The sequence below is a fragment of the Taudactylus pleione genome, unplaced genomic scaffold (assembly GCF_031769625.1).
Source record: "Taudactylus pleione unplaced genomic scaffold, aTauple2 ptg000006l, whole genome shotgun sequence".
Taxonomy (NCBI): domain Eukaryota; kingdom Metazoa; phylum Chordata; class Amphibia; order Anura; family Myobatrachidae; genus Taudactylus; species Taudactylus pleione.
In genome coordinates, this window is record NW_028284409.1 from 11,617,692 (window position 1) to 11,641,220 (window position 23,529).

Below are 23,529 nucleotides of genomic sequence, written 5' to 3' on the forward strand. Positions count from 1 at the left end.
TATACACAATGACAATTAGAGCAATTCTTAGACTGTAGAAGAAATGTACAGAGCAAGAGGGATACAGCAAAATGATAATGTAGGTAATAGATCATTCCACTGCAGAACTCTCAAATATTCAGAAGGTGAGAGCCATTCTAAATGTGAAAAGCCAAGAGAACATCATTTCCTGTAAATGTACAGAGTTCTTGAAAATGACACTGGTCAGATGCTTAATCATATTACAGTAACTCTTTTTCCAACATGGGAGAAAGGTTTTTACTACTAGCTAAAAAATGAATTTTGTTGCTAGTTCTGCTGTGCAGTGCAGAAAGGAGACTTTGTGGCATGAGATTACTGAAATTAAATTTAGTGGTGGGGAATGCCTGTTTTGAGGGGCAGTTCTTGCTGTGCAGAGGGACAGCCAGCCATTTCCACTCTGTAAAAGGCTTGAATTGTTCATGATCTTAGAGCTGGGGATTTTACGTCTTATCTCATACTTGTAATGGGACCTGTTTTAGTTTGACAGAGAAATGCATTTCTAGGTGTATTTCAAGCATTGTAATAAAAAAGCATCACATGCTCAAACATGACACATGCAATGCAAACATTTCCCATATTACATCCAACTCATGATGAATGTAATCTATATATCTGGGAAACTTGAGCAGTATTTTAGGAGGAAACCTGAAAAGTATTATTTATTTGTAGATCCAAATGGAAGGGAAATATACTCTTTTGTAGGGCACTCTTAAAACAAATTCTTAAAATGTAACCTTTATTTCATTTCTGAAAATATTTTACCAATATCCTAACATATTCAAAAATTTGCTTGAATCCCATTTTTTTGAGGCGAGGGCCATCTTTACTGTCATATGGACAGGAATCTGTCCTATAATCCATGCACGTGTGGTCTAGTTGCGGGAATCAGAATTGTATGAAAATAGGTGAAATATTTTTATTACACTTCTTACATGTACAGTAGATCTAGTCCAAAAGATTGGAAATTGCACCTTATGTGTATTGTATTTGTTGTAATTGGGAATCCAACCAGAGGAGAACTATAGTTATCCCTCAACATATTTTTGGTACATAGTCAATGTGCCTATATTATTTGGAACATGTTATAATAAATGATTATTTATTCACAAAAGCATTCTTGTGTATTATTCTGCAATCGTTTGTAATTTTTTTGGTTTATTAGAATTAAATTACGTGATCTGCTTATTATGACAGTGTAGCACAAGAATTTGCAGCACAGGTGTGGCAGTAAATCTTTTTTGAAGATGGTTTACAAAACGTCATAAACACAGAGAGATGTTGCTATATGTAATGGAACATAGTAAAGTCACAGCATCATAAAGTCACGGTTTTATTTATTAAAAGGTGCCCTGATCGCCGCCCCCATCCCCTGGATCCACCACTGTTCTCCATTGTAGTCCCTCCCATTCACAATGTCATATTTAAGTGCTGCCAGTACACATTAGTAAATTGTTAGCCCCTAGATTGTAAGCTCCTAGGAGCAGGGTCCTCCTCCCCACTGTCTCACCGCCTTCTTCTCTAGCACTTCTATGACAGCCTTCACCTTCAGAGCTGTACTGTGTATGGAGAATTGTGTTGCTAATTGTTACTTGTGTTCTGTTTATATTTTGGTTACTGTATTGTAATGTAATGTTCTGTGTAACCTTTACTGTATGTACGGCGCTGCGGACCACTTGTGGCGCCCTATAAATAAAATATAATAATAATTAGTACACAGTGTCCTTAGTTCACATTATGCCACATAGTACCCCCAGTTTACATTACCAGTGTCACCAGTCCATATTATGCCATGCTATAGTGTCTCCAATTCATATTGTGCCACATCACAGTGCACCAATTCAACTGAAAGAGGGAAATATACTGTGGGTTCAGTACCGTAGCAAGGCAATATAGTGCCCTAGACTGCTCCCCGCCACTCTTTCTCGCATGTGACGAAAGAGAAAGGTTCTGGACCAGGAAATTGAGAGATGGGCACATCCTAAGTCGTGCCGACAGCTCTCAGACACACATCTCCTATCTGTATGGATCCTTTCCAGACATCCTGTAAGCCAAGTGGTGTTGCCCCTTCGTCCTTGCGATCTTGGTGGCTGCATCGCTCGCACACCACTACTTATACCCCTGTGAGTTAGTGAAACTGTCATGTTTTCAGCCCTTTTTTTAAATCACCATTATCTATTTAAATATTAAGGATTAAAAAACAGTTAAAATGATCAAGCTGTGTATTACCAAACCGCAAGAAATCCTGCGGGAAAAGGTGGTGGATGTGAGAGGGGAGGTAGCTTAAACTGCATGGTGTTTGAGCTATCTTACATGTTAGAATGTATTAATATAAATAATTACATAAAGAATTTAGAAAACAGGAAATCCACCCTCATTCCACTTATGCAATAGTCGTCTATAATAAATTATCGGGCCCCAGCTACTAGAGATGTTTGGGACAATACCATGTAACATTGAGTAACTCCTAGTAGCTTTGACCCAGGGCTATCGTGGTAACAGTAAATACTGTTAAAATATTTAGTAAATAATAAATAAAACAAAGTGCATCATTTGTGAATAGAGATTTATCACGCCTGCTAAAAAATTAGGAAGTTGCCCAAAGTAACCATTCAGTTCTAACTAGCATTTATCAAGTACATTCTATATAAATTGATAGGTAGAAGCTGATTAGTTGCTATGAACAACTGTTCCATGTTTCTTCTTTTCAGATCTAGAAGGCTTGATACATCTCCCCATTAATCTCTTATGGTGGCCACTTAATATATTACAAATACTGTGCTATTAGTTAATAAATCTATAATAGTGCTCCTAATAGTGAATAATTGTTAGTGAATAAATATCAAGTAATGCCCCCATTCAAAAATAAATAAATCAATGTGCCCCATTCAGTAAAGAAGTAAATAATATTGCAATTATAAATAACTGTTGTTGTTTTTTTTTCCAAGTTATTTTTTTTATTGACTTTTAACATAAGACATACAGTATACAAGAATATGCAATCACACTGTGGACAATAATGGTAGAATTTTACAGTAAGAGTTAAGTACCGTGAACAAGACAATACGTGATGACCAGATAAATAGTACATCACAGTGAATTTATCGCCATTAAATATATAGCACACATATGAAATCAGTAGATTGCATCAATGGAAACAACAGAATAAAAGGCAAACAGGTATACAGGATAAACCTGAAGGTAAGGAGAAGATGGAAGCATAGAAAGGGGTGGGACAGGAAAAGGGAGGGGGGGGTAACCACTAAGATCCAGAGCAGGAGGGAGGAAGCAATGTAGATCTCACTGAGTAATAGAATTATAGTGACTTACAAAAGTTCTTGTATGTGTCAGAATTAAGAAACTTCAGCCAACAATACCACAGTGTAGTCCCTAAGCTTATTAGCTGAGGATAAAATAATATCATCCATTGATCTGTACAACTCCAATCTCTGAAACCAATCATTGAGGGTTGAAAGGAGGTAGCTCTCCAACGCACGGGAATTGCAGGTTTCACCGCACTGCTACAATATTTTAAGAGAGATTTCTTATATACCAACAAAGGTGTGGATATCAAATTCAAGAGCCAGAGCTCGGGGAAATCTGGAACATCGTTGCCTAAAACTTCCCGTGCGACGGATACCACCCCTTTCCAAAAGGCCCTCAGAGCAGGACAAAGCCACCATATATGCAAGGGGGTACCCAGGGCATCTCCACATTTCCAACAGCTCGCCGACACAACTGGATACATTTTCAAAAGTAAGTTCAGGCAGCGATACCGTCTAGAGATAACCTTGCAATGTGTCTCAGCGGTTAATAAATTGAGTGAACTGCTCAGAGATACATCGAGATGGCAGACCACTGAGTATCATTAATGACAATCTCCAAGTCTCTTTCCCAAGCACTAGTAAATGTCTGAAAAGTGGAAAAGTGACTATCAATTAGCAGTTTTTTGAACAAAACATGTTTAGGGTAAGTAGGGTCTGCGATCAGTTGCTCAAGTGGCATCAAGCTCCAACTCCCTGCTTTTATAAATTCAGCCAATTGGAGAAAATGTTTCAACTGTAGGTACTGCCCTAGTTCAGAGATGGGCAGATGCCATTTGGCATGAATATTTCTTAATGTAATGACCCAACAGGAACAATCAGCTGTTCCACCCACAGAATGCCCTCTTGAGACCAGAGTTTAAAGTCCGTTTTAGAATTGCCTGGTGGTAAAGCAGGGTTGGCAAATAATGGTGTCGGGAGAACTAAAAGAGAAGATACAATCAATTCTTCTGTGTTTCTTCCAGGTTGCAAAGGTAGGTCCTACAATTGGGTGAGGTATAGTGGGTAAGTGCGATAACTAAGCAAAGAGGAGATTGAGGTTGATAAAAAAGAACCCATAGTTTGGCATAACCTGATATAGTCCCGTGTGATATTATTATGAGCATTACTGCCTCATAATAGGTTTAAAAGTTATGGAGCTGTAGACCACCACGGTTCCGTTGTCTTAAGAGAACATCATGTTTGAACCATGGTGTTCTCTCACGCCACACAAAGTATCTTAATACATGATGTAGCACTTTAAACCACCCACAAGGAATAGCCACCTGTAGTGTCTGGAGGAGGTAGAGAATGTGAGGAAAGATATTCATTTTGATCACATTAATTCTCCCTATCCATGAAATGTCCTAGTGAGATTCAATGCCACAGACATAATTAATTAATGTTAAAATAAGATAAAGCACCAAAAGTCTTGAAATCCTTCATAAGATTAGGGAGAGAAACAGTGGGGTTGCAAATAACTGCCAAGAGATCATCGACAAAGAGGGCCAGTTGCTCCGACCCCCCAGAAATGTTTGGGTCAGGCAGTATGGCCCGTGCCAAGGATTCTATGGAGATGACAAACCCCAATGGAGACCAGGGGCACCCCTGCTTTGTACCATTAGATAGCTGGATAGGATCAGCAAAGTCACCAATACCTTAATCCTCTAGGAAGGTGTCCTATATAATGCCATAATCTAATAGAAGGCTATTGGACCTAGGCCTAGTTGATACAGCAGTCCACACATTAATGCCCAATTATTGCGTCTGCTGATAAAAGCATAGTGACCGAAATAGATTGTGAAGCCAAACAGAACAAATTAATAATTTTTCTGGTATTGTCTTGAGCCTTTCAGCCCAATACAAAACATACTTCATCTGAGTTGATTGAGTAGTTTTAACCTATTCGCAATAAGATTTGCAAAAAGCTTTACATCCACATTTGAGATGTGATAATGGGGGGTGTTCCTCTAGTGACTGTGTGAAAAAATGGGATTTTGGTACTTACCGGTAAATCCTTTTCTCTGATTCCACAGGGGACACTGGAGGTGCTTACGCTTGGGTATAGATGCGTGGATAACTGGAGCTGGCACTTTAAATAATTTAGAAGTGTGAAGCTCCTCCCTCTTTATCCCCCATCAGCCCTCAGTTTAGAAAATGAAGACCGAGAGGAGATGGAGAACAACAGGAGAGAAAAGGAGAGATCATCACACAACAACAAAACCATACAACATACGGAACAAAATGAACTGGCAGGTAAAGAGCGCTGAGGTGGGCGTCCAGTGTCCCATGTGGAATCAGAGCAAAAGATGTACTGGTAAGTACCAAAATCCCATCTTCTCTTCATCCATTAGGGGACACTGGAGGTGCTTACGGTGGGAACGTCCCAAAGTTTACCCCATGGGCGACAGCGCTCTGAGGAACCTGCAGAACAAGGCAGCCAAAATGTGATGCAGAAACCGCAAATGTATCAACCAGTAAAACGTTATAAAGGGTGAACCGATAACCAAGTGGCCGTACGGCACAATTGTAAGTAGAGGTACACCTCCCAGGCGCCCACGACGCACCTACAGAACGTGTGGAAAGAGTCGAATGGACAAAGGTGGCTGACGATCATAAGCTTGACGGATAGTCAGTCTAATCCAACGAACCAACGTCTGTTTGGATGCTTGTCAACCCCTCCGAACAGCACCATAGAGGACAAAAAGCGACTCGGACTTGCGGAGGACGCCGTCCGAGCAACATAGATGCAGAAAGCTCAAACCATATCAAGAGTAGAAGAAACACCCGAGTCTTCTATCAAAGAAGGCACCACAATAGGTTGATTTATGTGGAAAGCCAACACCACCGTTGTAAGGAAAGCGGCTACCGTCCTGAGTTCCGCCCCATCATCATGAAAACAAGGTAAGGCTGCTCTTAAGACAGAGCCCCCAATTCCGAGACACTGCGAGCCAATGCCATGAGGAGGACAGTCTTCCCAGACAAAGATGGAAAACTGAAGAAATAAAAGTACCAAATTTAAGTCCCAGGGAGCTATAGGTGGTACAAACAAGGTGGCTGCACACTCAAAACTTCCTGGAGAACGTCAGCACTTCATGTATGAGGGCCAACTTGCGCTGAAAGAAAATGGAAAGAGCAGAAAAAGAAACCTGCACCTTTAAAAATCCCAAAGCGCAGGCCTGACTCTAATCCGGTTTGGAGAAAAAATGGAAATCCTATACACCATGTTATATAAGAACGCCAGATGTGATGATAATGTGCAGCCAAAACCAGGTTCCTGGCGTGAAGCCTAGATAGGATAACCGAGTCTGGGATGCCTCGGCGTCTTAAGATATCGGTTTCAATTGCCACCTCGTTAAACACAACTGCGCTAATTTGGGGTGTATGAAAAGACCCTGAAGCAGAAGATCCAGGCAAAAAGGAAGAGGTCACAGGACATCTGCTAGGAGGGACCAAAGGTCTGAGAACCAACTTCTCAGAGGCCAGTTTGTAGCCAAGAGAAAGTCTAAGGCCGACTCGTGTTTTATTCTATTTAGAAGATGAAGAATTAGAGGAATCTGAGGAAACAGGTAAATGTCATAGTTCCACGGAACTATGAGTGTATCGACAGGCTGCGCCTGCAGGTCCCAAGTACTTGACATGTATGCTGGGAGCTGATGATTCAAATGAGACGCCATGAAAGTCCACTTGAGAACGATCTCATTGATGTACTAATGCGTGGAACACGTCTGGGTGAAGCTTCCATGCTCCAGGATGGCTATCTTGGTGACTTCCACTCCCGGGATGAATACTGCTTACAGAATTACTGGCTGACCCATGGCCTGCCGGAGAATCTGAGAGACTTCCCGCATGGCCAAGCGACTCGAGTTCCTCCCTGGCGGTTGATGTAAGTGACGGCCGTCGCGTTTCTGACTGAACTCTTACCGGAAGAGACCTTAGCAACTGTGCTGCTTTTAACAGAGCATTGTAAATGACTCTGAGTTCTAACAAATTTATGGGCCACTGTCTTTCCTGTGTGGACCATTGACCCTGAAATGATAGTTGAGGACCACTGCTCCCCATTCTCGGAGACTGGCGTCCGTTGTCACTATTATCCAATTCCATACTCCGAATGGGATTGTACCCACCAGAGGAGAGCTACCCTGGTGGCCTGAGCCAAACGGATTAGATGTAGATTCAGGTGAGATCCTGACCCCTGTGATAGCAGGTCTGGTTGGAACACTCGGAAGTGGAATCGTCCGAATTGTAGTGCCTCGAAAGCAGCTACCATCTTCCCCAAGAGACACAGACAAAGAAGCAAGGACACCCTCTTCAGTCTAAGGACTAGCTAAACCAGCAGCCGGATAATCCCGAGCTTTGTCATCCGGGATGAAAATCCTGTGTAATACCGTATCCAGGATCATCCCCATAACCTGGAGTCTATGGGCCGGACTGAGATTGGATTTCTTGAACTTGATTATCCAACCGTTAGTATTAAAGTCTAATATGTCAGAGAAGTGTAAGAGAAGAGATTCCGATGGAACCTTGATTAACAGGTCATCCAAGTAAGGAATTATGTTCACTCCTGACGACCGAAGTGTGCATCGGTCTTGGAAGTATTGCAAAACCAGGTCAATGCGTGGAGTGGACAGAGCAAGCTCTTCTACCCTCTCCCTGTTTTAACAATCCATTTAATATATGGCCCCCAGATAGGGGCGTATGAGATATTAAACTGATAAGAACAGATACTACCCTTGATCTTAGCCAAAGGCCCGAGAAGCGATCTTGCAAGATTGCAAAATGCAGGAAGTGCGGTTCCCAAATGGGGACATGGAGATAGGCATCTTTTATATCCAAGGAAATTAGGAACTCCTCTGGTTCCAAACTCGCAATGATAGACTGAAGTGACTCGTCTTAAAAAGACGAGAAAGAGACGCATACACATGAGGCGGTGTTTCCCACCTTTCCATCGTGGGTGATGGAAATAGATAGCCGGATGGGAAACGACGCCTCTTATCCGCCGTTTCCAGGCCACTGAAAACTGTTCCTGAAGCTGCGGGAACGAAAAAACAGCCGACCGCTTTGGTCGAGTTTCATATGATTCAAACTCTTGTGTTGCAGGAACTGTCAGGTAGATTAAGGAGCTGCCTAACCGCCAGAATCAAGGGCTCCACCACCGTAGAGGTGGATTGTAAGTCTTGAGGTGCAGTACCGTCATCATCCAAAACTTCCTCCAATTCACTTTTCTCCATATCCTCATGTGTGAGGAGTTCCTCGTCCGACTACTCTGGCTGGAGGTTGGTCGTAAGAGTATGCTTTTCAGTAGGTTTCTGGTAGGAAGTGGAGGGTATAGTAGCAGCGGTACCTATAACCAGTAGCAGGCTGTGTAGAGATTTGTTAACCCTGCTACCCAGGGAGGTTGAGACCTATAAGCCTCAGCCAACTCTGACCTTAAATCCGCCATAACTCCTACCATGTCAGCGGCCCATGGAGGAGTAGGTGAGTTAGAAATATCCACGGTAGGGTCTATTACTAAAGTGGGGAGAACATACAAACTCCACAATGATACAGCCATTGTCGGGAATTGCACCCACGACCCCAGCACTGTCAGGCAGCATTATAAATTAAAGCATTATTCTCACTTGAGCTTAGAACAAACAAACATCTTCTATGAAGCTTTAGGTCTGTCAATTAAACACACACTGCTCACACAGACTGTATACAGTTAGTAAAACCGTGGATAAAACAGAAGGCTAATGTTGGGAACAGAGGAGGAGTCAGTTTACAGATTAGATCCCCCTGCTCAGTATACACCTCTGTACATAACGCTGTTTTGCGCTGGAAGCAGGAGCCTTCTGTATAATCAACTGCACCCTACCTATAAGGGAGAGATGCTGGCATTAAATAACAACACCGGCAGACACGCTGTTTGTTACAGCTCTGTGCTGCTTATAACAGAGAGAGAGAGCCCACGCTACTTTAGGTCCGCCCCCTTTTTCATAGCCTCGGGCTCCCAAAATGGCTTCTGCCATTACTCTATGTAAGCCCCGTTATGCTGCGCTGATTGCGGGAGCTGAGGGTGTTTGCTTCTGTGGCAGTGAGCAGCGCTGAGCACTATGTGTAACACAGCCTCATAGTAAAAGCACTGGGCAGCGGGTTGGGAGCCGGGGGATGCACAGCTACATACTCACTGTGCTACCCTGGAGGTCTCTCTCGGCAGCTTGTCAGCACTCTCCTTCAGTGATACTACTGAGCCACACAGCAGATGTCTTCTTGCTGAGAGATGTGCTGTTTGGCTGTTAGGAGCTGTCAGTTGCTTTTAGCATAAGCACTGTGCACTTCTTCCTGATCGCTAAAGATCAGGGCGCCAGGTACCCAGACCCCACCTTTAGAGAGGTGGCGAAGGGTACCTAATAAGTGTAAAAGATGTATAAAAAAAAATAACCTAAAATAAAATAAGATTCAAATGTATTGCTGGAGCACAGCATGTAGTGACCAGCTCCAAGGGCACATTTTCTAAACTGATGGCTGATGGGGGTAAGGATTCTGACTTTAAACCTCTATACGCTCCTGCCTATACCTTCTAAAAACCTGCCTATGCCTTCTAAAATTGACGCTATTTGCGTACGCAGTCATACAGTAAAATAAAGACTTTAGACCTTGAACATGTGTTTCCAAAGCACAAAGTATTATTTCAAGCAAAGTACAGTTAGTTACACGCTGTGATCTAAGTACAATTTAGCGCAAAGAAATTATACAGACCCAAGATACAGTTATACATACGCACGCGCTCTGGGATCAGATTCCGGCATCAGCAAGAAACCTCCATCAACAGCATCAGCATGAAGACTGGGGTCAGAACACACATATTTATACCCCCACAGAAATAGACTACACAATAGAGAGGTTCGTTGCGATCCCATTGGTTCCCCATCACGTTGCTTCTGTTACAGGACATTTAACAGGTTGATTCAAATGGACACAGACCAGCCTCCGACAGCTGGTTATGTCCGTTTTCCCGCCTCATGCAAATCTAGGCTGTTGGCTTTACTAGGTACTTTAACTTTCTACGGTCCATAAGTTGAGAATGCATGTTGCGATCTTCACACCGATGATACCGGGAAGCTGTTGAGAAAGTGCAGATCAGTATAACACCAAACACGGCTTATTTATCATGTATTAAACCTTAGATACTAAATAGCCTTTATTTTACAGCATTTGTAATAAATGAACAAAGCTTGCATCTTACACTTTAAAGTTATGGAACCTTTTATGTGAGCGTGCATTGTGTAAGTATTAGGGGTTTGGGAAAAGATGCTAGTTAACTTGGCAGATGCATACGCACAAAGCTAATAAACAGCGGTCGTATGCGGGGTATTATGCATTCGCTAATGTGTGACATGTTAACAGCGCAACTGTGTGTATTAATGTGTGTATGGGGTATGATAAAATATGCGATCGCCTGATGCTAATAATAGCATCGCCATATGTACTTAAGTGTGGGTTTATCTAAAATGGCGCTGGGCGGCCATTCGCAGAATGGCGTCTTGCAGATCTCATTTTCAAGATGTTGTCTTGCGGCCATTCGCAAGATGGCGTCGTTTCGATCTAATTTCAAGCTGATCTTGTCTCAGTCAATTATCCAGCTTCGACAGGGGAGAGAGGGGGAGGAGCTTCACATGTCTAAATTATTAAAGTGCCAGCTCCAGTTATCCACGCCTCTATACCCCAGCGTAAGCATCTCCAGTGTCCCCTTGTGGACGAAAGAGAAAATGGTCCTTGTCTGAAATCACATTGAATGCCCCTGACGCTCCAGGTGTCCAATTAGGACTAAAAGTTTTATAATAGGAAATTGCGAACGGATCTGGACTCTGACTCTTTCCTGAGGGCGTAGAGTTCATAAATGACTGTTAATTGTGTTCCCATAAGTAATGCAGCATAACTAATAAATACATACCTAGAATCATTTGCTGTACTTGTTCCGACGTAATCCATATGGATATAAAAAAAATAAAAATATTGTGAGGAGTTCTTGAAATGAGTTAATGTGCATGAATCCTGTCTACTTAATGGACGTCCAATCAGGAGCTGTCTTTCATCCAGTTTTTCTAGGTGGTTTATCTTAAAGCACATTCGATTTAGGGGTTTTTTAAACCACCACACGTCAATAGCAGTTTCAGCTTTCATCGACCAAATTGCGAGATAGTAAAGCCTGCGCTTAGGAGGTAAAACCTACTGGCGATGTGTGGTGGGTTTAAAACACCAAAAACAAACCTAAGTGTCTTCTTAGATGTAGCCAGGGTGATATATGTTAAAAAAAAGTATACCCCATAATTAAAGGGGATTGCATCTTTAAACAGTACATGAGTTGCAAGTGGAATCAGATACTGTGCTTTTGTTGTAATAATCTTATCCTGCAAGCACACTTTTTCCTTCCTCAAGCTGTTTAGTTTCCCAGAGCTGTCACAGTAAATTCTACAGTGGTGTACAAGCAAGAGAACATGAAACTATTCATCTAGATTATTCCCCCAAATTAGGTGCTACTTGTTACATTAATGCAAGTGCATTATCCCTATTTGTTTACATATACCTTTTTCTTGCTTAATTTAACACACATTTGCTGAATGAGGTGCTATCACTCCCTGTGACTCTTTATAAAGGGGAAGAAGAATAAATTGAATTTGAGATGTTTTGAAATGTAGAAGAGCAACAGCATGATTCTCGTAATCAATCAGGCCATTACAGAAGTGCTTGGCACCTCAAAGCATTCATTGACTTTGTAACAAACCATTCAGCCATATATATCTCTCCTTTTTTTAATAGCAGCTGATTCATAAATATTATTTGGTGTCTACTGTACAAGATATTTATATTTCTGGTTAAATCACAATAATCATCTCATGATATATATCCTGCACATCCACTTCCAGAGCCGTAGCTAGACATTTTAGTGCCCTGTGCCAGACAGAGCTTTGGTGTCCCCCCATCGTAAACAGGGTCAGTGCGCGTGGCAAAAAAAGGGCATGGTCTCATAGGGAAAGAGCATGGCCACACTATAGTACCCCCAATTCACATGCCACAGAGTAGTGCCCCTTATTTACATTACGCTACATACTTGTTGTAGTGTCCCTTATACACATTACGCTAAATTGTAGTAGTGCCCCTTACACATTACGCCACACAGTAGTAATGCACCTTACACATTATGCCACACAGTACAACTCCCCCCTCCACCCTTACATATTATGCCACACAGTACAACTCCCCCCTCTGCCCTTACATAGTTTGCCACACAGTACAACTCCCCCCCTCCTTCCTTACACATGCCACACAGTACAACTCCTCCCCTCCGCCCTTACATATTATGCCACACGGTACAACTCCCCCCTTCCCTACATATTATGCCACACAGTACAACCCCCCCTCCTCCCTTACATATTATTCCATGGCATTGCCCGCCTCTGTCTGTAACAGTATTAACAACACAGTGGACCGGACCTCACCTGGCAGGTTCTGTCACTGTCCAGTGTCCTGGTGTTACACAGTATAGCTGCAGCGCACCGCTCCCTGCCTGACCCACCCAACAGCAGAAGCTCCTCCGCAGAGAGACTTCGCCCAGGGAACTGTGGGAGCCTTGGGTGGGGAGATGTCATGACGTAATGATGTCTATAACGTCCCAATAGATACAGGGCTTGTTGCACTTGCCGGGACTAGGGAGGCGGAGACTCAGTCTGAGTGAGTCACGTGTAGTCCCCCTACATGTGACTCACTCAGTCTGAGTCTCCGCCTCCCTAGTTTCGGCAAGTGCAACAAGAGCCGGAGGCTGCAGCTGTTAACTGTCTTCCTGCTGAGCATCGCGCTTTAAGCAGCGGCCGCCCAGCGCCAGCAGAGAGACTAGAGAGAAAATGAGGTGGGCCGCCCTGCCCTCAGGGCAGTTGCGCTCTGTGCGGTGGCACCGGCCGCACCACCCTAGCTAGCATTTCTTTATATCTAGTAAAGGGGATGAGAGTCCTCGATTATGGACAGGAGAAAGTGTGTTGTTTGCAAGAGTGCGCACAGGCATCCAGTATCCAGATACATTGTGGATATGATATATTTGTAAGGACGGCACAAAGTAAGGAAAGCTTTTAAGTCAATTTATTTTTAGTATATAATCAATCTTAACAATCTAAATTCTAATTTCTGCATGAACCAACTTCTTATATGTTTGATAGATACACTCAACCTTACTTGCCAACTCTCCCTGAATGTCAGGGAGACTCCCTGAAACAGTAGCAGACTCCCTAAACAGTCTAGCAATCTCCATGATTGCACTTTACTCCCATTATGTAGTTATTACATACTTGGGAAAAAAAGAAATAAGATATATATACATTCAAATGGTATCATCAGTGCCATTTTTCTGCATTGGTTATAAGCAGTGAGGTTAGAGCAGGTCAAAAACTCTGGAGAATGACAGGGAGTATGATAGGGGAGTGAGTATGACAGGGGAGGCAGCGCCTACCCAGAAGACACGTCCCTGGTTATAAGGTACAATGATGTACCAATGTGTTTTCATCAACAAGTAGATCTTACTGAGCAACAACTGCTGCTTTGGGGTCGTTTACATTTGGATGTACAGTAAATTATATGACAGGCCTCTCAGATGTAGCAGTACACGTCCACATTACCGCCACTGTGCTCATAGGTGCTGCTTTCACAATCTCCCTGAAATGCTTTTTCAAAAGTAGGTAAGTATGTACTAAACTAAAGGATCTCAGTGTATATGTAGTTGCCACGGTCTGCTAAATTTTGTCGACACTTGTAAATAGAATTTGTTTGCAATCCCATGGATACCAGCTCTTACATACAGTATCTTTGCCACTTTATATTTTACTATTTTCTTTTCACAGACAAGCCCAGTCACACTTATTTAAAATGCCAACAGAAAAGCAGAGTGCCAATAACTGTATTTTTGCTGCTACCAGCTAGCACAACTCAGTTACTTTTTGGAGAATAGTAAATTTACTAATGACGTATGTCAGATTTTGTAACCTTATGTGCAAATGCTATAGTGAATGGCAGGCTGTCATGTTAGGGTTTGTCACATCACCGGAGGCGTGCACCCAAATCTCTCTCTGCTCCCCTACAGACACCCCTGCATTGCAGCGTACAGCTGACACACCTCCCACCATTTCTGGCAGTCAGTGCGAAAGTCAGAGGAACTTATTATTTACTGCAGAAAGTATCCAGTGACCAATCCCATCTTCATGGAGGGTGAAGTAGGGTTCAGCTGCACCACTCTGGGGGGGTATATTTACTAAAGTGAGAGTTAAAAGAAATGGAGATGTTGCCAAAATCAACCAATCAGATTCTAGCTATTATCTTCTAGAAGGTTTAGATAAATGTTAAGTAGAATATGATTGGTTGCTATAGGCAACATCTCCATCTGAAGCAATAAAAAAAACCCTTGCGCTAAATTAAAAAGTAAAAGCTAGTATAAGAAATCATGTATCCAAACTTATAAACATATTTATTATCACATATATATTATAATATACAGTATGTCATTTACCGATCAAAATTAATACTAAAATATCACATAAAAGAGATCTCCAAAATATATATTACAAAAAATTAATATACTTGAAAAACAATTTATACTCTGGATCCGATTAATATAATATAGTTGTAGGAGATGTATTTTAAATTTTAATACAATGACGGATATTCACTGTGCCCACACAAAAGTTTGTGCTGATTTGTAGAAATTCAAATGTCTTTCTGTTTAAATATTTTGAGAGAGTCTTTCAGTCTCTAAGGACTGTAGCCACAATCAGTTTAAATACAGATGCCTGGTACATATCTCTGTATTGTCCGTAACATGAGACCTGTGTATTATATCTCCACTTCGGGAGATCCTCTAACTCCCTCTGAGCTGATCAGGGGAGAAGAACAGGAGGGAGGAAGGTATAATCACTCCAACAGGAGATTTTTCCAATTCATACCTGTCCAGTTAGAGTGTCCTTTGGTAAATTGTGGTGCTGTCTCAAGCTCAACCCCACTTAGCAGATCACATCCGGCAGTACAATGTGCGTCCGTATCTCCAGAGCTCCCGGCTGCAGCGGCACACGAGTGGGTGTCACAGACTTAATCCAAGGGTCCACAGAAAACCTGATACGTTTCGCACCATCAATGGGGACTTTATTAAAGAGTGCCAAATCAAGCAATCAGATTCTAGCTATTATTTTCTAGAAGGTGCTAGATAAATGTTAAGTAGAATCTGATTGGGTGCTATAGGCAACATCTCCATCTGACTTTAGTAAATACATCCCTAGAAATCTGAAACAATCTGTACTGGTAGAAGATGTTTAATAGGTTAGTTTAGAGTGAGCCAGAAAACTAAGACTATGGGCTCAGTTGTCTGTGATGATCTCACGAGTGTGAGTCATCGCGACAACAGCTGCACTTGATTGCAGCCCGAACTCGAATAAAATTGCTCGCAGACCCATAGGACTCCATGCAAAATTGTGCGAATTTGGGCTCGGAGTTGACCATGAGGGGTGCAAGATTAGGTGCTGTTGCTGTGGCAATGGCAACTCGCACTCTTTGCGGCTAATTGTATTGTTGACATGTTCATTGTCAACATTACAACAGTTATCAGTCTCACGTTGACATGATGAATGTTGATTAAATTGTGACCGTTGAATATATATACCACACCCTTCCTGCATACTCCATTCTTACTTCCTTAATAAAAAAATGAGTGCAGGCTTGGCAAACAAGTCCTAGACAAAATGGGACCCTACAGCATCACAGACACTTCCATGGTTATTAATCTGCATATTGGCATGTGAGTAGGATCCTGTCTGTAAATTGAATAACGTATGCTGGTGGGTGGGGGGCCTAAAGCAAAAGTAATTGAATTTAGTTGAGGGCACAAGGGGCTCCAAGTTAATGTTTATTTTATGGTAGGTAACATTTTCAGTGTAAGTGATATTCTTGACTCATGTCAGTAAAATAACCTTTTTGAAGTTGTTCAATAAAGTGTTCTTTTTTGTCTTTCTTTTTTTTTAATTTGAACTTTTTGGTCTCGGTGGATCATTGTTTGTATGTAGTTTATAATAGGGCTTTTGTATGAACAGTGGGCACCAATTAGGTGATAAGACTGGCACATAGGAATATAGACACTATATTGTCAATACACTGTATTGTGATTTGTGAGTTGTACAGTTTCTCCTTCAACAATTATTGTCACAGAGGAGAAGTCAATTATCAATTTAGCTTCGGAATTTCATGTCCTGTTGGGCTGCTAATCTTAGTAGATCAGTGAATTGATACACTAGTTAATTACAGTATTCCTGGTCTGTTTACTGTATGTATCCACAATTCAATGGACAAGGATTTCTTTCAGGTGTTGTATTCATACACTGACAAATCTTTAATGATGTGTCAATGCATTGACATTTCAAAAATGTGTACACTAGAATTGTGGAGTTTACTTACTGGTTTGGGCTTAACAAGTCCTTTGAAATAGTAGACCTAAATTATCTGCATAGAGGATATTGCTAGGACATAGAGTATACAGTTCTTTCAACATCTTCTCTTACTAATTAAATATTATTTATTATGTTTGTCTGACACATTACAAATCATAGATTTCCTGCTTGTGATTTGCAGTTTGTACATGAAGATAATATCTAGTGGTAAGAATATAGAGTCTTTGTAAAGTCAGAACAATTCATGCTGTTTCCACATGAATATCCCACATTTTGGTAGCGGTGGTATTTATGAACACAGGAGGTGTTGCAAAGTGCTGCTGGATACCGCATCCGTGTATTCTTCTATGGGAACAGCAGTCTTGTCTAATGAGCTCCAGAAAACTTTTCTTGTCTCCAATGTCTAATGTCATCTTCAAATGGCATTAGCAGATCTTTCCTATGGAACAAACTGTCTGAGAGAGTGGAGAGGGATCTCTAAAGATCCTTCCCTTTCTTCCTAATCTAACCTATGGGTATGCATGCGCAGAGAACACAGCCAGGACAAAATCTAGATTTGAACTCTTTCTAAAAGTTTTTTCCGTTCATCAAAACAGCTGCTTACTAGAGCATTTTTTTGTTGTTGCAACTTATAGGAGCAGTTGTCCCCCAGCATGAGTAAAGCTGGGTACACAATATACAATGTGTGTACCCAGCGACAGTATGACACAATGGAACTATATATATCACGCCGACTGTACACACTACACTATCCAGTGAACAACTGCATGATATATATCGTTCCATGCTGCATTTAGCAGCATGGCATAGTTCATTGCTTCCGCGTTGCAATGAACGACCACAATGCACGCTCAACAGACAGATCAAATAGTGTGTACCCAGCTTAAAATAATGATTAATCATGATACTACAATGTTGATGTGAATAATGGCAATAAGATATGTTAGTTTATGGGTAAAAAGTGCAAACCTTCTTAAATTGGCCTATTAGTCATGTTTTGGTATGTATAATGATGACCATAACATCTAAATGAGAGCAGAGATGACTATACAAACATGCATTTTGCTTATTATCAAGGTGTTGTGGAGCTTTTACTGCATACATACAGTATATGCATAAGGGCTGGGTTTTATTGTGTGATGCCAAGTTAGTCTAAATTAGATATTTTTTGGGGGGGATTTTTTTTTAATATCTCATGTAGATTAGCAGGTGTGATAGAAGCACTGGAGAAGTGTGGAATGGCTTCTATATTTGTCCCAGATTCCTGTCTTATGTGTTTTAAAACCCCCAGGAGAAGTCTGTTAGAAAAGCAAACTAGTAATGTCGGCTTCTGTGAAAAGCCGGAATGAGCCCTGGAGGTGTGGATGTGAGGAGGGAGGGCTCCATCCACAGGCCACTCCAGGTCTTGGGCCTTTCAGCCTTGTAGCAGGCTCATCAGGGCTTGCACCTGGAAGTGGCTAATATATGCTGGGTCTAGTTAGGGCTGAGGGTCTCACACCTGGGGAAGTAGGCATTCAGGCTAGCATGTCCAGAGACACTGTTATGACAACCCTGTAAGTACTGTGCACGTGCTGTTGTTTACGGTGTGAGCAGTAGGCCCTACCATCCTAGTAGTGAGGGTACCTACTGTTTAGTTATTGCCCAGACGGGCTAGGATTTTGGTTTATGATTTGTTATATTCATTTGGCACAATAAAGACTGGCACTGACCAGTTTGTACGAGAACCCCAGACTTGTGTCCTGTTTCTACGGCTGCTGTGTGTGTAAAGTGGGAGTCCATCTACCCCAGGAGAGGGACCCCTATCCCGACTGTGTAACACAGGGAATAAATATTATTCAGTAGGGGTATAACAATGTACTGTATATAAGAAGACTTGAATTTAAACATGTGAATATAGTGAACAAGTAAGTATCATAATAAATAATCAAAGAAACCACAAAGTTAGTCAAGGGATAAAAAAATAATAAACCCCACATCAGAATTGTAATAATGAAAGTGGCTATAAATGTAAACACATGGATTTCATTTGTGTTAGTTTAAAAAAAATGTATGTAAAACATGTAATTGATCATCCTAAAACATATAGACCATAGTGAATTAAGGGCCTGATTCAGAGCCGTTCGCTATTTGTGGTCGTTCGTTCAAAAACAAGGGGTGGCTATTCAAATGATCCGTTCGCAAATTGCAGTCTGTTCACACCTCTAAGTCTGAACGAGCGAGCAAAACATACGCTCGTTTATTTGTTAAAAACGCCCCCTGGCCGCTCGCACCATACGTCATGTCCGCTATTTATTAGATGAATCGAGTACATCGACCAGCGTATGAACTGCTCGCTATTCTTGTGGTTGGTGTTTGCTACCACAAATTTGCGAGCAGTTCTGGCTATAAAATAACCCAGTGACGTGGTCAATGACGCTGCTGTATTAATTATGCACACCCATAAAACGCCCGTTTTGACCTTTAAGCACGCCTGCGTTCGGATCTCCACTCCCCATTTTCAAGCACCTTCCCCTGTTACCACCCACATACGCCTCATTCTGTCACTCAAAATAGCAGGCACTCGCTATATAGCGTACAAACGATTTTTGGCCGCACTGACTGGTTCGCGCATGCGTACTAAAAACCGTACGCATGCGCAGATGTGCAAACATCGCTCGGAACGAGCGTACTGCCGCTAACGAGCGGCTCTGAATGAGGGCCTAAGGGTGGGCTAAGGAGCCTCAGCAGATACAGTTTCTCTGCACATCTATACTTAACAGTGTATGGCAAATACACAAGCATTGGGCAAATTAAAGCAGATTGTCATTGTGTCTGAATGAAGCACAAAAGGGTATCCAGATGGATACAGTGTCTAGAATCTCTAGATAAACAGTCAATAGGTCAACACCAGATGGTCAACATGGTCAAATGGTTGACAGTTAAAAGGTCAGCATGGACTGAGGTCGACCGGGTCAAAAGGTTGACACATTATTTTTCATAACTGTAAAGCCGCATACACACTGGACGATAATTGTGAACTATATGAACGATAATGATATCGTTGAACGATAAATTGTTCATTGTGTATGCAGTAAACGATGGATGGTGCGCGCTCCCGCAGGTCGTTAATGATAACCCATGTCTTCTGGACATGCAGCTCAATCTAAGGATATAGTTAGCGATGCCATGCTGCCAAATGCAGCATGGCCCCTTTCCCCCGCCATCGTTCGTTGTTGCCAGCATTGGCAGGTGTGTATGCACTTACCGATGCCGCCTCTCACGCCGGGTCTGCCGCTGCCGATGTCGCTCACTGGACACATCGTCCAGTGTGTATGCGCCTTTAGGGTTATTTACTTGGCTGAAGGTTAGTCTTTGTTATGGTTAGGCACTAGGTGGAGGGTTAGGGTGATGATTAGGGTTAAAATAACAAAAAAAAAATGTGTTGACCTTTTATGTGTCAACCTGTCGACCTTATTCCATGTCAGACTTTTAACTGTCGACCATTTGACCCTGTCGACCTATTGTCGGTAGACCATATAGTTTCAGACCTATTGACTGTCTATCTAGACAAGGCATGTCAAACATGCGGCCCAAATAAACATTTTATGCAGCCCGCCTCTGTGGGCCCAAATACAAATATCATGCAGCCCAAAACCCTGCCATGATCGGAGCTCAGCTCCGATTGGGCAGTGTTTACTGTATTTAAAACTCGGAACGCTGGTCTCTGAAGCTATCAGAGACTAAAGAAGCCTCTGATTGCTTCAGAGGCCAGCGTTCCCAGTGATGCAGTTCGCGGGTGACGTCATCCGCGTCACCCCCAATGAGAGGAGCCTGCACCTACAGGATCTAGTTAGATCCAGTCAGCGGCAGCGTCTACGCGGGAGCGGTGCCCAGCGGCCAGTGTGAAGAGAGGTAAGTAAGATAGAGGTAAGTACTGCAGTGGGGCCTGTTCTACACAGGGGGCATTGCATAATGGGCACAACTTCAGTTGCACTGCATAAGGAGCTCTTATACAGGGGGCATTGCATAATGGGCACAACTACAGTGGCATTGCATAAGGAGCTCTTATACAAGGGGAATTGCATAATGGGCACAACTACAGTGGCATTGCATAAGGGACTCTAATACAGGGGGCATTGCGTAATGGGCACAACTACAGTGGCATTGCATAAGGAGCTCTTTTACAGGGGGCATTGCATAATGGGCACAACTACGGTGGCATTGCATAAGGGGCTCTAATACAGGGGGCATTGCATAATGGGCACAACTTCAGGGATCACTGCATAAGGGGCTCTAATACAGGGGGGCATTGCATAATGGGCACTACTACAGGGGGCACTGCATTCGTTTTTATTAATAAACCTTTAAAATTTGCTTAAGACTTTTTTTTTTTTTTCTTGCGGCCCACTCTTAGACCTTGAATTTTCGGCCGGGTTGGTATTTTGAGCTCGACATGCCTGATCTAGAGAATAACTTTTATACCACACCTGCACAAAAGTGGATGCACAATGCACAAAAAGAGACATGCATATTTTCACTGCTATATATATATATATATGTACTGTACATAGAAGGTATCCACTTTCAGTTTCTACAATGATACCCTCAACCAGAGTACACCCAATGACAATTAATCAGTTTCTGTCTGCTTCATTAACATTTGGTTTTATTTAAAACAAATAAATTTAAAAATGAATATAAACCTTACATCACACATATATCGTGGCCATTGTGGGTTAGATGTTGTTAATAACTCGCTGTCACCCCTTAATGGGGCAAGCTCATTGGCAGCTCTTAAGCCCACTTTTTGGTCACAGAAATAAATCAACCAACGCGTTTCGGCAATAATGACCTCTTCAGGGGTGTCTTTAAAATAAATGGGTGTCTCAATATACAACATAAAATTTATTTCAAAATATATATAATTAACGAGTGTTGAAAGGCATATATCTCTAGCATTGTTTTGACCAAAATAGGATCCAAAAGCATTTGACAATATGCATATATCCCTGGTATAGTTATAGACCAGAATAGGATCATAATGCAGTTAACAATATAAGAAGGTATATGGGCATATATTACTGCTATCATTAGACCAAAATGGGACCACATAAAAGCAACGTTGAAAATCATTAGTGTTAGTCAACTATAGGACTTCTATATAATAATATAATAAATCTGAATAACTTAATTCAAAATGTATGAACTTCCAGCCTAAACTTTAATCCTCAATCAGGATGGCAAATAGTACGTCCTTTACAAGCACCTGTTATTAACCTTATTAGTTCACCATATTGTGGTTTATTTTTAAATCATACTTTTAAGTGTGTGATACTTAGGCATAAAAGGGAGATCCCTATCTCAGCAGGCCATTCACTACCTGACCTGTGAGCTGTACACTGTTGGAGGGAAGCTGCCCTCAATTGGATATCTCCAGTTGAGTTAGTACTACCAAGAGTATGTAGTACAAAATTGTTGTTAGTGGTAAATTGCCAATTTACTAAGGGTGCCATTGTTTAAATAGGGACAGTAAGAAACCTCAGGCTGGATAGGTGATTCATCATTTGACCTGGAAACTGAATATATATTGTGATAGGAGCATCCAGTTACCTTAGTCTAAGTAAGTATCACACACCTAAAAGTATGATTTAAAAATAAACTACAATATGGTTAATAAGGTTAATAACAGGTGCTTTTAAAGATCGTACTATTTGCCATCCTGATTGAGGATTAAAGTTTAGGCTGGAAGTTCATACATTTTGAATTAAGTAAATTATTCAGATTTATTATATAGGAGTCCTATAGTTGACTAGCACTAATGATTTTCAACGTTGTTTTTATGTGGTCCCATTTTGGTCTAATGATACCAGTAATATAGGCTCATATAACTTCTTATATTGTTAAATGCATTATGATCCTATTCTGGTCTACGACTATACCAGGGATATAAATACATATTGTCAAATGCTTTTGGATCCAACACTCGTTAATTATATATATTTTGAAATCAATTTTATATTGTATATTGAGACACCCATTTTATTTTATTTTAAAGACACCCCTGAAGAAGTCATTATTTCCGAAACACGTTGGTTGACTTATTTCTGTGACCAAAATGTGGGCTCAACGAGCTGTCAATGAGCTCGCCCCGTTAAGGGTGTTATTAACAGCATCTAACCCACAATGGCCACGTTATATGTGTGTTGTAAGGTTTTTATTCATTTTTAAATTTATTTGTTTAATAAAACCAAATGTTAACGAAAATTTTAACCTGCATAATTGGCGCTCCCCAAGATCACCATTCCGTAGAACCCTTCTAGTCCATACTGGCAAGGGACTGCACTTGGGAAAGTAGCCTCTACTAAAAATACTTTTTTACGAATCATACTGTATGTGTTTTATATTTGCATTTTAAGATAAATTGGTTGATGTAGCGCAATATAGGTATTGTAATGTGTGTATATATATATATATATATATATATATATATATAATATAGCCGGATCATTGTCACAAATATATTCTACATTACTCAAAGATACTATTCTTTTTATTTTACAGGTAGCCGACTGTGCGTGGGATGAAACTGTGAAAGTATATGCTCCATCTTGTCTTTCAATACCTCAGTCCTAACCTATTATCTGCAAATGAGAAATGAAAAATTCTGAGGCCATTAATTATCATTTAAATCTGAACTTTTTTTCAGTCATTCATGGTTTTTCTACATGTGATTTGTTTAACTATGACAGTTTATCTTTTCTTACGGAGTCGTT

The 23,529-nt window shown here is 41.4% G+C and overlaps 1 protein-coding gene and 1 non-coding gene across 3 annotated transcripts in view; one reads left to right on the plus strand and one right to left on the minus strand.

Annotated features, from left to right (window-relative positions):
* PEX7 (peroxisomal biogenesis factor 7) overlaps positions 1-23,418 on the plus strand; it is a 285,580-nt gene extending 262,162 nt beyond the window's left edge. For both annotated transcript variants that reach the window (XM_088451725.1, XM_088451714.1), the window contains one exon: positions 23,318-23,418. In XM_088451725.1, the coding sequence (XP_088307851.1) occupies positions 23,318-23,321 (4 nt within the window). In that variant the 3' untranslated portion in view covers positions 23,322-23,418. The remainder of the gene's footprint in view (positions 1-23,317) is intronic.
* Positions 7,894-8,083, minus strand: LOC148543074 (U2 spliceosomal RNA). The gene has a single exon (XR_015872845.1). It is a non-coding gene; the product is annotated as a U2 spliceosomal RNA (small nuclear RNA).
* Positions 23,419-23,529: the final 111 nt, after the last annotated feature.